The 15,027-nt window shown below is 51.8% G+C and overlaps 2 protein-coding genes across 2 annotated transcripts; one reads left to right on the top strand and one right to left on the bottom strand.

The window, feature by feature from the left end:
• The first annotated feature begins 6,563 nt into the window (after window positions 1-6,563).
• Window positions 6,564-8,220, top strand: LOC144942108 (uncharacterized). Its single transcript, XM_078868804.1, has 2 exons — window positions 6,564-6,638; window positions 7,379-8,220. The coding sequence occupies exons 1-2, from the start codon at window positions 6,591-6,593 to the stop codon at window positions 7,703-7,705; spliced, it is 375 nt and encodes a 124-aa protein (XP_078724930.1). The 5' UTR covers window positions 6,564-6,590; the 3' UTR covers window positions 7,706-8,220.
• Window positions 8,221-8,534: 314 nt separating this feature from the next.
• AIRIM (AFG2 interacting ribosome maturation factor) lies at window positions 8,535-13,984 on the bottom strand. Its single transcript, XM_078868805.1, has 4 exons — window positions 13,515-13,984; window positions 11,356-11,529; window positions 9,984-10,102; window positions 8,535-8,872 (listed from the first exon to the last, which is right to left on the bottom strand). The coding sequence occupies exons 1-4, from the start codon at window positions 13,829-13,831 to the stop codon at window positions 8,832-8,834; spliced, it is 651 nt and encodes a 216-aa protein (XP_078724931.1). The 5' UTR covers window positions 13,832-13,984; the 3' UTR covers window positions 8,535-8,831.
• Between the last annotated feature and the right edge of the window lie 1,043 nt (window positions 13,985-15,027).

The raw sequence follows: 15,027 nt of genomic DNA, 5'->3' as shown, positions 1-15,027 counted from the left end.
TGTGGGGACAGGCAGCTTACGGATGGAGCCACACTCAAGTGGAGTCACATACTGGTGGAGCCGCACACACGGAATGACAAGTTGAGCCACACAGATGCAGACACAGGCGAGACAAGTGGAGCCACACGCACCTGGGCGCTACAGGAAACGCCCGCCATGCAGACGTGCTTACGGGTCGTGCTCCATCCACCACGCTGCGTTTTTTGCGTCAACAGCCGAGCGGAGTTAAGTCCGTAGAGTTCAAGTGGCTTTTATAGTACACGTTTGTTTGGGTTGGCGAAACGTCGTACTCGGGTTGTTTGTGTTGTGGATTTGCTCTCCAACCCACCGGCGTGCTGTACGAGTAACGTATTGGCGTGTTCTGTTTACGGGACAAACCTTACCAATTGGCAGTGTCGGGTAGCGGCGGGTTTAACGACACATGTTTATTTACGCGATCTAACCCCAGAAAACTGAACTATGGATGATATTGCTCGCGAAAGTCTACTACGTGTTAAACTCAAGTGGCTTTTGTTTGAAAGAAGAACCACGTGGTTTCGGACACGTCCGCAAGTTTGTATCGTGGTCATCTCGGAGGCAACAGATGTCATGGACGAGCCTGCTCTCTCATCATTCCAAATCACGTGGCCAACATCGGCGGGATGTCCACGCTCGGGGGAGGGCAGCCATGTACGGGTTCAGACTGGCCAGAGGAATCCGGCTGAATGAGTGAGACCGGTGGGTCGATTCTGCTCATGGGTGGACTGCTCGTGGAAATGGTTTTGGGGACACTGATCGGTTTAGTCTGGCCTGACAAATTATAATCAGTTGGGGTCGGGTGGACAGTTTTGGTTGACACTGAGCAGGTGACTGGTCAGTGCGATGGCTGCGTGACTTATAATTCACTGTTTTTGTGTTTAGTTTGTTGTCCTTCCTTCGCACCTCCGATTAGCACGATTGGCTACGTACGGTGCGAAAGATGTTCGACATACATCCATACATTCACTGTCGGTATCAAACACACGTCTTTCCCTGGAGCAAACGCCCAGTCACCGTGCTGTGCTCAGGTTCAGGCAGGACGTGTCTCCGGTCATGCGACTTTGGCCATGGATTTGTGTCCGACTAAACCTGCTCACGCTTGCCAGGCAGTGTGCAATCACATCCCTTTGGCAATTCACCGTACAGTAGACGACGCGTGTGTGAGTGCATGTGATGCTGTGTGTAGTGGTGCAGCAATAGTGTATAGCCACACTGCACTTTGGACCCAGCGACCCGACTTCAATTCCTAGCCACGGCAAATATGTGGCGAATTGTACCGTTCCTGATCCCCTCCTCGGTCGACTGAGCCTCATATGAGTAGCCTGTGCAGTGTGTAAGCATCGCCACTCGGGGGACAAAGACGGCCAGACATCGTGCTGGTCACCCACCCCCTCTTGTGCCGTGCAGACCTTCATAGGTGCTCGCTAACAGCACTTGCCCCAACAATATGTAAATGTTAGACCAGGAAACATCGTCTTTGTCTTGTCTGCTGCAGTGTCAAAGTGGGTCAGTCACACTGTTAAAATTACATGAGATGGTATTTCAACGAATTGTTTCCATAATTTCACAATCGCAGATGACTCCTGCTGTACAGGAAGTTCTGCAATAATTGCAAATCTACGAGCGAATCCGCACATTCATCTCTGTGTTCTGTAAACGTGTCAATCCTTCAACACAGCGCCTTTGCCTTGCTATTATCACACATAGCAGTCGACCGTTGGGGAACAAACGTCGCAACGGATGTGACGTCTTGTTTAAACCTTTGCCAGGTTTCAACTTAGTCTCTTGTTGCTCTTGTGCAGTGGTCCCAGTCTGGCACAGACTGGAGATGCGCAAAGAGCTCACGCTGCACCTGTGGCCACGCAAGGAGGCTCCGCTCGGGGACCGGTGCCAGGTGTGCAGGGTGAACCCCAACCTGAACCCCAACCTGAACCCCAGCCTGAACCCCAACCTGAACCCCAACCTGAACCCCAACCTGAACTCCAACCTGACGGCGAACTGCACTTACAACTCAACCGACCTGCACATCAACCCCAGCGCCAGCATTCACGTGGGGTTCACGTGCCCCGAACCGGAGAAGCATTTTGCCATGAACGCCTCGCTCAAGTACCGTAAGAGTCTGCCACTGCTCGCCCGACACTGCAATCAGCAGCCAGTCTCGTTCCACTGTTGGATGAGAGGGCCACTCCAGGATGATAATGCTACCCCAAAACCTCCCACAGTCTTTGGGCAGCTGTAGTTGGCACTATGCGTTTTGAACCCAACAAACGGAGCTCAATTCGTAGCCACGGCAAACATCGCTGGCGATCAATATCCAAACGAGTTCTGGGATCCCCCTTAACAGACCCGTACTAAGCGCTGATTGTGAGATTAAAACACCTTGGAGAGGCCTTCATCTAGCGGTGGATTGCAAAGTTTATGCAATAAGTACCCATTCACCGAACATGACCAAACGACGGCCACCCTTCCCATTGTTCCCGTCCTCTGTCGGGGAGCCCAGTGTTCAACCCCAAGCATCCGGGCCAGGTTTCCATGCGGGTCCCCATGCTGCCCAGGACCTTCCCGCTCTCGCTGGTGGAAGTGAAGTGGAAGCTGCTGCTGTCCACCAAGGGCGAGGAAGGCTCCCTGGAGATCCTATTCCCGACCCCTCGCCCCTCGACCATCAAACCGCCCAGCCGAAGGTACCGACCATATCGCACAATAGCGGCCTCCACGTGCAGCGTGGGGTCCCACTTAAAGTTTTTATTGTTCCTTTTAGTTTCATCAGTTCATGATGTGGTAATGATGCATCGCAACTACAATGTGCATTTACTTGTATTTATATAGCGGAGGCCTTCATCCAGCGCCCTTGTAATAACGGCTTGCGATGTTACGGCACGGTACAACATTGTCGATGTTACTACGATGGGTAAAAGCGACCGGATATCAAGTCGCTGTACAGAGACTGTACCAAAACGAGCGTTATTTTACCCAACCGTGAAACAAAAAATGTAAGAGAGAGCCCCCATGGTACAAGTAGAGCGTGACTCGTGTGCGTGGTGTTGTGGTTTGCAATAACTGCAGTGCGTGCACTCGGCAAGTTGGCTGCTCACTCACCCAAGCAGAATGCCACCGCACATAGACGCGAGGGCTTCTGGCGTATAGCAACGCCAACAACCCATTCTCAGAAACTGCGTGTTGTTATTTTTATAACAATGTAGCAAGATGTGGGCACCACGGTGGCGAGATGTTAACTTCATCGCCTCGTATGTAGGAAGTCGTGGGTTCGATCCCGACCCTGATGCCTGTATATTTGGAGTTTGCGTGTTTTCCCCGTGGTCGCCTGGATTTTTCCCACGGGTCCTCCAGTTTTTTCCTCCGCGTTTAGAATCAACGTGCTTTTTAGAGTATTTGGCTGCTGCTATAAATTTCCACGTGATAAGCCACTTCGTAGAGCTATCATTTGTGACCAGGTCGCTTCTGAAAAAGAGCTGCAAAGCTCGGCGGACCTTGCCTTGTAAAATATATATATTTTTTATTATTCTGAAGTGGTGGCCTCAGTCAAACTGCATTGCATGAGTGACCGTTGCCTGCTCTGAGGCTTGGCCCCCCACCACCAGGGCACGTGGCGCAATGCCGCGCACTGTCCACCAGGCGACGCCATCACACCACGTTGAGCAGGCTGCACAAGACCGTCACCCTGTTTTTTTAATTGGTAAACTTGTTTTTATTTTATTTTACCAGGTAAGGCCCACAGAGCTATTATGGCTCTTTTTCACAACCGACCTGGCCATCACAAATGATTGCTCAATGAAGTGGCTTATCGTGTGGAAATTTATAGCAGCCGAATACTCAAATACTTACGTCTGAGGTTGGGCAGAGTTAATCGACGTCACAGGTCCCTGGCTCCTTTCAGTCAGAATTATCTCTTACTCGACTCTGTATGATAAAAAAACATGCTACAGCCGATTGACAAGTTACGTTTCTTGCGTATGTGTGTGGTGGTAATAGCTACACGAAGTTTAACTGTCCGTAATATGTAGGTTGTTTTGGTTAGATCGCGTAAATATACATGTCGTTAAACCCGTCGCCACCCGACACAGCCAATAAGTGAGGTTTATCATATAAACCCCAAAAAACCTCATGGATATTGGTCACGAAAGCCTAGGTGTTAAACTGAAGTTTAACTGTTTAACCATTGAAACAGGAGATGGATTTAAAGGCGCTGTTTAGATGTGTGTGTGTGTGAGGCAGTAGAGGGAGACCAGGGATGACATGAAAGGTTGCGGTGGAAGGAGCCGCAGGGATGATGATGGATGTGACGAGTGAAAAGGCACACAATCGAAGCCTGCCCCCTGTGGTAATCGGGTTTTCGGCTTAGAATATGTAGTGATCCATGTTCATAACCCTATAACCTTCTTCTCAACAGGTGATTGAATATTGTGAAAGTGGTGGCTCCATGTTTTAGAGGCAGAACTTTAAAAAAAGTCATGCATCGAGATTGGTGGGAGACACGCAGAGGCTTTTAAGTTGTTTTATTTTCTCTATAATACCTCAAGAAAAATTGAGTGTCCCATCTATGAATGGATTGGCAAGTAGTTTACCTGCACCCGTCTTGTAACAACGCAAGGCGCTGTCGTTGTGGCCGGCGTTCAACACCGCAGGCCGCCGGGCGTTGCGGGTGGCTCGAACCAGGCGGGGCCCTGCGACGAGGGGGAGCTGCACATCTTCACGAGCGACTGGGTGGCACAAGTCATGACGGTCGGCTCCTTCTGCCAGCACGGGGCTGGCAAGGAGGGCGGCCTCCAGAAACTGCTGTCGAGAAACGGCACGTCTGTTCGGCTCCTGCTCCCGCCCAAGTCTCGTGCCAAGCGTTCACCCTATCCCTCCGCCGTGGAGTTCAGCGTGTCCTACCTGGCCCAAGAGATTCAAGGCAAGCTCAGAGTCGCTTTTGTAACGTCGCCGCGCAGGTTTTTGCGGTTGTGTTCTAGAGCCCTCGGATGGGTTATCGGGTTACACCGCGCGTTCAACCGGAAAACCACGTCGGAGACCTCGGCGAATAATCGTTGTTCAGCAAAGTACCGGCAAGTGAACTTGTTTGTCCCGCAGATGAGGTGTCGAACGTGGACCTCCACAACCCATTGTCTCGTCCACGTGGCCGCAGATCAATACATCGTGTTTTACGAGCTCGGACGCAACGGCTCGGAGGTGGTGCAGAGCGCGGGCTGGCCCCGCGGCGTGCCGGACCTCATGTCGGGCAGCTGGTTGGTGAGCACGGTGGCGGTAAAATCCAGGAGCATTCCCGACTACGCCACCAGGGTCACGTTCCTCAATGCGAGCGCGCCCAAGTGCCGGCAGGGCCACGTCACCATGGCCGTGGAGCCCTTCACTTCTGCCCAGCCGCGCCACTCCCTCAACGAGGTCGGCACGCTACACGCGTCATTAACACCGGCTGTGAGGAGCAGGTGTTCCCCTGCTCTGCACAAGCAGTGAACGCGAGGTGACGAGACTCGCAAACCTGGCGTTTGGCGGCAGCGCAGGCTTACCGTGTCCTTTCCGTGCGGCTTGTCACTTCAGGGAAAGTCGTGGCGAGAGGACGACGCATGGCCCCAGTTGGTTGGGCTCTCCAGTGACACCTTCTACCTCAACTTCTCCAACTGCAAGGTGGAATCCGGCAGTCTTCTCTTCAAGGCACTCATAGAGCCAGGCGTAAAACCACCGCCAGGTAAAGTGCACAGCCGCCCCCCGCTACGCAACGCAGTCGAACAACGCCAGGTCGTTAACGTGAGAATATTTGTCGGATGCAAGTCTGTGCTCGTGTCAACAGTGAGAATGTTTTTTGTCACCGACAGACTCCAAGGCGCTGATGATTGGTGGGATAGCTGGCGGCGTGGTCGCCAGCGTGCTGCTGATCGTCCTGGTGACGGTGTGCTGCGTCTGCAAGTGAGCCCCAGATTGATACCTCCCCCAAAGTTTCTGTTACAACTAAACACAAGGGAGTAGAATATTATTTGAAGCGAACAGCGCTTTTTTTGTGTGAACCAGGAGGGATCGTGCAGCCTTGGCAATCTCCTGGCTCCCTGTGGGCCGAGGGGGCCACATGGACGTCGTGTTCACACAAATACGTGACGCCATCCGCGAACTATTTGCGAAAAGCGGTGAGCGGCCACTTCTCGTGGTGCTCGTGGGCCGGTCAACGCACCGTGGTCCGTGGGCCGAGGTGTAATGGCGGCCAACGCACTTGGATGGATCACATTCTCCTTCACGACCTCCGATAGATGTATCTACCTGTGAGCAGCACCCTGTGGTTGCATTTGAAATTTGGCGATCCTGCAAAGAGAGAAGCACTGAAGCCAATCTCTGAACAACGCCCACAATTCTTCTTGTTCGTCTTCTAAGCCAAACGTGTCATGACCACGTTGAATAGTCTACTTGGATATTTTCACCGTATTGTCCTATTCTGACACTGGCAATTTACGACTGACGCCGCCGCTCCCGCACACAGGAAGCGTAGGCGAAAGCCCCCAAATACGAACGACGCAGGAGGAGATGGAGGCTTTCGGGGGCAGTACGAAGGCTTCGTGCCACGCGGGATGCAGAGTGGACGGACGCGCAAGGCCAGCGACTCCTCCATATACGAGGTACTGCTTCAGCCCCAGCCAACCGGGGGGGTGCCATGCGAAACTCGATAACCCACATAAGTTGAGTGTCCAGCTGGAGGGGCTACTTGTTTCGTATCGTGGGGAGTTGATCGGCAACGTTCGGGGATGAAGTGTTGCCCCATCGCACACGTGGATTTTCTCTGGGTGCTCCAGTTGACTCCCACACGTATGAACTCATTGGCTGTAAAACTCCTAATACACACGCAGCTGGTTGTTGCAGATTGTGCAGCGTTGTGACAGTTTGCATGGATAGTGCGATAGAAAAACAGTTATTTATATCTTCACATCGAGTTTGGATAGTATGCCATCGGACGGATTCAGGAGCAGCATGCGAATGTGGCGGGCAGTGGCGTTACCATGTGGTCTATGGTTTGAGATTGGTGACCACAGTCATACTGCGGACGGAAATTTAATCGTTAAGGTCACTGCCACCAACCTATGCAGAATTGAAGCAATAGGCTTTGGGAAGTGTTCAAATTAACTTAGGGTGGGTTATCTAAAAAGTTCAATATATACGTGGGTTATCAAGTTTCCCAGGACACCCTTCAATTCAGAGCGCACCACCCCTCACCATTTCTGCGGTCACATCCTCTTGAGCAAGGGACACCCCTTCAGGGTTAACTACAAATGAAACTCAGCAAAGCTATTACGAGATAACTTGTTTATATATGAGAATAGGTTTTCCCCTTCTATATATTTCCTCTTGTTAATTTCCCTAGGTCATACCCGACGAGGCTGTCTACAGCTTCCACAAAGCGAAAGACAAGAATCCCCCGACCCCCAATGGACAGGAGCAGGTCCTCACCGAAAACGAGTTCTACCGCGCGTTCCACCACCTCTCGCCCCCGCCGCTGCCAAGCCGCAATACGCCGTCCACCTCCATGGAGATGGTGGCCTACGACCTGCCCCCCACGGACGACCACGAGGACGACCGAGTGGAGGAGGAGGAACGCGGGCGGCAGAAGCAGCAACTACGCCCCGGGGAACCCCTGCTCAACCAAGTAGGGATTCCTAAAGCGACCGATGAAGAAGCCGTACAGAAATAGCCACTGAGTGCAGGCTGACGTCTCTCCGATGTGTGTCCAGGCTGTGCCGCGTGCTCTTCGGTAGGATGGCCAACGTTTAGCTACACGTGGTCCCAGAGAAGCTCCCAGCAACGTGGATCAAAAACGTGAGACATCGTGTGGAGCAAAGCGTCGGACGCACACCTGCAAAAACCTAAGCGATGAGTATCTCCAGACAGGTGCTGTGCTGCTCTCCTGGAGCGCACCTTGCAGGAAGACTTTCTTTTTACATGCCGTGTATAAGTGAAGGAGAATGTGAGACGTTCTATTCAGCTCCTGAAGGTCCCAGCACGTGGAGCAAATTGTCGCACATCGCGCGGAGCATGTGGTACAACCCGAAAACGTATCGGAGAGTTGTACAGCACAAAAATCCATCGTGGAGCAATGTGTGTCCCGTGTGTAATCTACAAGACTGTTATCATCTTGACCCAGAGTAATTTAAGGAATGTTTATTCGTTTTCCCATAGTAACAGTTGAAATAATTGGCCAAACTTTCTTAAAACCCTCCACCTCTGTCTACCCAGGAGTATAAATGGGCACACCACAGTTAGTTGATCTGGAATCCGCGTGTGGTGGGGTAAAGCGTGGGTACTGTCATCTCTTCCAAGACATCTGCCCATTGTGGAAGAGGTCACAAATATCCTCGAGAGGGACTCCATTGAGCTCCTCTCGAGGACATTCCACCAGTGGTGGAAGAAATTGCAGGGCTCTTGCCTTTGTGTTGTTAATTAATACAAACATTTTATTTTATAATTCCAATGTATAGCAGAAACTCAAAGTAGGTATAGACAAGGTTGCTTTGTTTACAAAGTGTCGTTTTATCATTTGAAATGTGTACATAAGAAACTGCGTTAGCAGAACAGTAATAATGCGTCAACTTTGTGTGTGAAAAACTAGCACACCGTGTGCCTTGCTGTGTACGAGTTCCTTATGGGAACTATTTAGAATGTCGTTTTGCTGCCGTGTGTGAGTTTACCCTGAATAAAAAATTTAACTTTTTCTCGGTACACCTCGTTGCTTGTAAAACACTGAAGGTCACAGTCAAACGGCCAGTGATGCGGTTTTGACGTCCGGTCTTGACCGTGCGACAGACGAATCTGGAGCCGGTTCAATTCTCGTCCAGGAAGAAGGAAACGTTCAGCAGAACATCTGCAGGGAAACCGGTGCAGAATGCAAGCGCGATTCACGGCCGATACAGCAACAGCATTGGACACACGTGGACACGATATTTCTAATCCTGGGCACGTCAACCATAACTTTCCAGTGGGCCATGGATTAAAACCAGTGTGTGAGCCAGCAGACCACGTCATGTCGAATGTCCTTATGTCTTCACGTCATAGTGTTGCACGCACAGACTTTTGTCAATGTCTGGACAAGTGAACATTCACCTCCACCTATTTTCTCCCAGGTCTTTGATCTCATGTATTTGATTTCGATATTTCTCTTGCCTACAGCTCTCTCGACTCCATCTCATTTATCGTTCATCTCACTGACCTGTACCGGAGCTCGGTCGGCCACCCAAAGAAACTTTGGGCCACCAGATTAAAAACGCCCGTGCCAATAATACCACAACAGATATTTACAATGCTAGCCAAACACTTGCTAGGACTCTAAATAATAAATACAACAAAATACAATAATATACAATGTGGGCTCTCTAAAGGAGGCCTCTTCCACCAGCAGTGGTGTGAGCGACCTTTTATTGTATAAATGTGACCTCACAAGACGCTGGGGACATTGATGGGGGAAAAGAGTAAGGTGTTGAATGTAGACAAACAGGCAGGGAGTCACGCATGGACGGCTGGGGGAAGGGAGTTCCAGACAATGAGGGCAGCAGAGGATATGAGCAACCTCTCATGGAGCAAAAGTTGACCGAGGGCTTCAATAGATGCGTTCATGTGAATGACACGACTTGCCCTTTGAAATGTTTGAGATGAGATGTCCATACGTTGAACTTCTTTCGCACCGTACGTAGCCAACTGTGGTAATCGGTGGTGTGGAGGAAGAATAAACTAAACCAAAAAAATCAGTTCTAAAGAAATGAGTTTGTCAATCTTGACGATTTAAAAGTGCATCGCTCCAGTGGCTTCCAAACATCAGACGAGCATTCCAGACGACCGCAGAAGCGCACCTGAAAGCGCGCGATGCAGATGTGATGCAGATGTAATGCAGGTTCACTCGTCGCCATATGCAAGCCACCCGAGAGGCCCCGCCGTAAAGGGCGCCAGGTCAAAAACTAAAAATGTTCATGACTACTCGCCGTGAATGAAGTCGCCGTCTCGCTTGGAGGAGAGACGAGCCCAGGCCTGTGGGAGGCCCTGGATGTAGCCCAGGTCCTCCTCGCCGACCCTTTGCAGCAGCAGCCTTCGCTTCACGAACCTGACGCAGTGTCGGCATCGTTAAGCTCCACGTGCGAAACAAATTGGTCGAGTCGAGAGAAATTGCAAAGTCCCGAAACCTGTAGAAATGTTGGAGCTGTGGTATCTTAAAATGGGACGTGTGCAGTGAAAACTAACGTGAAGAGTATTGTGTCTAACGATGCCTCAATTCATTGATCACACGTAAGAAATCCATCGATTATGCTTCAGCAACGAGAAGTCGGTTTATAGGTAGTCGACATTTATGATTCCATTAACCAACTTCTAAGTGAAGGTTAAACATATTACAGGAACCCAATGGGTGACATTAATGATAAACAGAATATAGTAAAAAATTACAGAACTCTAAAAAACTATTTGATTTTTTTTTTTACCAGGTAAGGTCCACTGAACTATAGAGCTCTTTTTCAGCAGCAACCTGGCCACAAATGATAGCTCAACGAAGTGGCTTATCATGTGGGAATTTATAAAAGTCAAATACTCTAAACGCATGTTTCAAAATGTGGGGGGAAGAACCGGAGAAAAATACACGTGACCACGGAGAGAACATGCAAACTCGACATATACAGGGGTCAGGGTCGGGATGGAATCCACGAAGTACTCCATACCAGGTGAGGTAGTTAACATCTCTCCACCTTAGCACCCCTCAACAATGTGATGAGGATCAAGTTAAGCTCCAGATATCACATTTGGAAGTAAACTATGCCCCTCACAGCAAACTTTTCATGAACATCACTGGAACAAAATAATTCACAATTAGGAAACACTCAGCACATTTTAATAGCACTGCCATAAATTGAAAAATATATAATACTCGATGTTTATAATATTTTAAAGAAGTGTAATTGACGAACGTCTAGGGTTTTTCCATTTGTGCTTGTGCACCACTGCCAACGCAGCAGTACCACCAAAAAAATGTGAATTGAGGAAAGGTTTCTCTACCCATCGACCACGCATAACCAATCACATTCTGGAAGAGACTCTTAATCCTAATGTCAACTTGTAACGCGCACAGCATATGCTCAACCTGATAGAGAACGTCTCGAAGGAGTTAGGAACCACAGACAAGCGGGAACGTAGCTACGTGATGAGCCGGTGGCGACAATTACCTAAGCTCTGTAGTGCCCTAGATATTAAGGTGTCATCAGCTAATTAATCAGTGTCTACATGTGGAAGGTAACCGGTGCACCTGGAAAAAAATCCACGCGTGGATTTTCTCCAGGTGCACGCGGCGACCGCGGGAGGGGAGGATACTCGAGGCGCCGCATCCGCTCCACATCCTGCAGCCACGCGAGCATGTCGGACAGCGATGGCCGCAGGGCCGTGCGCTGCAGGCAGACGGCCAGGGCGGGCGCGTCCCTCTCGTATGTGGCCCAGCAGGTGCCGAACTCGCCGCTCAGATGGTCCCGCAACTCCTGCAGTACCTTCCTGCAGCGAAAGCGCACGCGAACGCGTGTTTGCGCGTGTGTGTCTGGCAAACACATTCCTGCGGAGGGAGCTGGTAGGAACTTTGGGTTGCTTGGTCAATGGCCAGGGTCAACGGCGGCGTGGTGTATTTAGAAAATATGCCCGACTGTGAGGGCGGGCACAAGCAGGCGTGAGTAGGTTAAACGTTGAGTTTTACAAGGGCACCACGGGGTGACCAGCCCCTCCCCACCCAGCCCCACCCCTCCCACCCAGCCCCTCGCCACCCTCCCCTCCCAGCCCCTCCCTCCCCTCTCCACCCAGCCCCTCCCCTCCCATTTTTAGATGCACGACGGACGGACACAATAATCCCCTGTGGGCTGGTGGAACCAGGAGGTTCCTACCAGTAAAACAACCTCCTACCTCCTCGTGGTGCTGGACGGCAACGCTGTGGTGGGCAGTGCCGTGGGGGGAGGGCCAATTTAGATTGACCATTCCCCTCATGGCGTTTGTAACCACCACAGCAGCTAAATGGGGGCTCTGGACAGGTGCGAGGGGCTGGTAACGCCTCCACCTTCAATGAATTACCACTAAACCACGTATAAAATATCTAATTAATAAGCTTGTGCCGGAGGCCCCGGGGGACAGGCATCTATGACGTCTCCTGGCGTCAAATGACACGTTCACAGCAAGTGTTAACGACCTCGCTTGGTATACAGGAGATCGCGGGTTCGACCCAGACTTTGACGCCTGCTGCTGTATATTTGTAGTTTGTGTCTCTCTCTCTCTCTCTCCGTGGTCGCATGGATTTTTTTCCGGGTCCTCTGTTTTTTCCCTCCACATCTAAAATCAACGTGCCTTTAGAGCAGGGGTGGGGAACCTTTTTTGCCAAGGGCCATTTGGATATTTATAACATCATTCGCGGGCCATACAAAATTATCAACTTAAAATTAGCCTGTTATATATGGTCAAACATTGAATTAACTCACCCCTAATGTTTAACTCACCCCTAATGTGATGGCTGGAACTGCTTCTCTTTGGCGAGGCGTGTGATGTTAGCTGGTATTGATGATGATGTTAGCTGGTATTGATGATGTTGCTACTCGCAACTGCTTTTCCAGGTTTGCTCCTAGATTTATTGAATTTCGAGTCCCGCCTGCGGTTGCCTTGGCAGGGCCACACCAAATGATTTCGCGGGCCTCGTACAGCCCGCGGGCCGGACGTGTCCCACCCCTGCTTTAGAGCGTTTGGCTGCTATAAATGTACACAAGCGATAAGCCACTTCGTTGAGCTATCATTTGTGAGAGCCAGGTCGCTTCTGAAATAAGAGCTGCGTAGCCCAGTGGGCCACCTTACCTGGAAAATTTACATTAAAAGGATACGTTAAAATAGTGACACGTGCGGTATTGACGCGCAAACATTTGAAAATGATCTCTGCTCCTTTCGACGATGCGCAGACTTTCACGGGGGGCCGCGAGCCGCACGAGACTCGGCATTGATGTTCTTGGAGGGCCCGAGGCACTTCTGTTTCGTTGGTACTGCTGCTGCTGCTGCCCCCCATGCTACTACCACCCTGGTCGCTGTCACTCGCTAAAGCTGATACCAACACACTGTCTCCGATCAACCAAACACCGCATTGGCTTATCATGCGCTACTCTCGACTGAGCATGAGATTGTGCGAAAAACACCATTCGAAGATTGTTATTGCTTCGAAACAATCTCGAAACGTTCATCTCCGGTGTTAATTTCTCTCACCTTACGAATAAAAAAGATTGACAAGACTCTGCCTCTTGGTATAGACACTGTGCCTATCCTTGCTCTATAAATACATTTATTCATGAAGACATCTTGGTTGCGCCTTCCCTGGCCCAGCGGGCGCGTGACCCCCCGGGCCCAGCGGGCGCGTGACCCCCCGGGCCCAGCGGGCGCGTGACCCCCCGGGCCCAGCGGGCGCGTGACCCCCCTGGCCCAGCGGGCGCGTGACCCCCCGGGCCCTGCCGGCCACTCACATCTGCTCCTCCACCCTGGCCAGCAGCTCCTCCATGGCCTGGGCGATCTTGTAGCCGAGCCGGGGGCCCAGCTCGGGGAAATCCCTCAGCGGGGTCGCGTCCAGGTCGACGTCGCGCAGGCACCGCAGCTGCTCGGCCCGGTTGGCCAGCGAGGCGAGGGGGGTCTCGCACGACGCCACGGCCGCATCCCACGCCCGGGAGTCGCGCCGCGCCACGGACAGGGCCCGTCTCAGGGAGGCCTCGGCGCCGGCGAGCGGGGCCCGAGGTGGCAACGAGGGCGACGATTCCGGCGTGGCCCGCGACCTTCCGCACTTCATGATGCCGCCGCCGCCGCCAAAGTTTCGTCGACGACCTTCGGCCCGAGTGCGGGCGAGCGACGCTCCACCGGGCTGAGCTCGCCTGCGCGCGAGGTCACCACCTCGGTGGCAGTCCTCCACCACCACCAGCCTTGCAGCTGCTACTGCTGCCTGCTCGAGGTTCAGCGAGAGTCCAACTCACGCGTTCACTGGGACGTTGTCGCTCGCGTATCCTGAGGCGTGTCGCCTCGGGCGCGACGGTGGCGATGTCGGGACCGGGCGCTGGCAGAGAGAGAGGGAGAAGTTGGGCGCTGAGACGACGCACAGGGAGCGCGGCGGGGAGGTCGAGAGACGACGAGCGGAGAAGAAGTGGGTGGAGACGACAGCGGGCACCGACCGGGCATCTGTGGCAACTACTGCGCATCTGTGAGAGGCCGCTCCATCGTGATACCAGGGGGGGGACGGGCGAGGTGGAGGGAGATCTTGCCCGGAGCTCGCGACCCGCTACTGTCTCCACGTGTCGACTGTCTGTCCCCACCCCTTTTTTCCTGATGACTACCGTTTGTGTTGCGATCGAAACGCCGTAGTTTTTTGTTATTTTCTTTGAACCTCTCTACGTCACTTTACCGAAAGACCCAATTAATGGCTCCACACGTGTTGACTATCTCCATACACAAGGGTGGAGGGGGGGGCAGAGGTCGCGGCGGACGGCGACTCGCGCGGGTCCCGCGGCGGCTTGCGCGCTTCGTTATTCACACGGTGGGGCTTAGGATCGACAGAACGAAACATCGCTAACATCCTTTTTTTCTAGATTTGAAGCTTTCGTGACTGCAATGATTCATATTCTTAGGTTTTTTCGGTAAAGTCACGTAGGTAAAACATTAAAATTAATGAAAGTAAAATCACGACGTCGTGATTTTTATTTTACTTTCATTAATGTTAATGTTTTACCTACGTGACTTTACCGAAAAAACCTAGGAATATCGCTAACATCACCACAGTCACCAGCGGTGACGTCACCACAGTCAGCAGCGGTGACGTCACAGCAGGGTTAAGATCACCACGCACATTACTGTCACATCGCCACTGACATCGCCACCGCATCACTAACACAGTCAACAGCATTAACATCACCACTAACAATGCTGATACCACCACATCACCACACCAACAGCACCACAGCATCAACATTTTAAACAGCACGACCATCACCACCA

The sequence above is a fragment of the Lampetra fluviatilis genome, chromosome 26 (assembly GCF_964198595.1).
Source record: "Lampetra fluviatilis chromosome 26, kcLamFluv1.1, whole genome shotgun sequence".
Classification (NCBI taxonomy): domain Eukaryota; kingdom Metazoa; phylum Chordata; class Hyperoartia; order Petromyzontiformes; family Petromyzontidae; genus Lampetra; species Lampetra fluviatilis.
This window is presented reverse-complemented; position numbering and strand designations above follow the sequence as displayed.

Bases quoted from the DNA above. Each gene is read 5' to 3' on its own strand.
- AIRIM (XM_078868805.1), bottom strand. From the start codon at position 13,831: ATGAAGTGCGGAAGGTCGCGGGCCACGCCGGAATCGTCGCCCTCGTTG. The intron at 11,530-13,514 runs GTGAGTGGCCGG...CTTTCGCTGCAG, and splicing joins GCCAGGGTGGAGGAGCAGAT to GAAGGTACTGCAGGAGTTGC. The intron at 8,873-9,983 runs GCGAGTAGTCAT...GTTTCCCTGCAG, and splicing joins AGACGGCGACTTCATTCACG to ATGTTCTGCTGAACGTTTCC.
- LOC144942108 (XM_078868804.1), top strand. From the start codon at position 6,591: ATGCAGAGTGGACGGACGCGCAAGGCCAGCGACTCCTCCATATACGAG. The intron at 6,639-7,378 runs GTACTGCTTCAG...TAATTTCCCTAG, and splicing joins GCGACTCCTCCATATACGAG to GTCATACCCGACGAGGCTGT.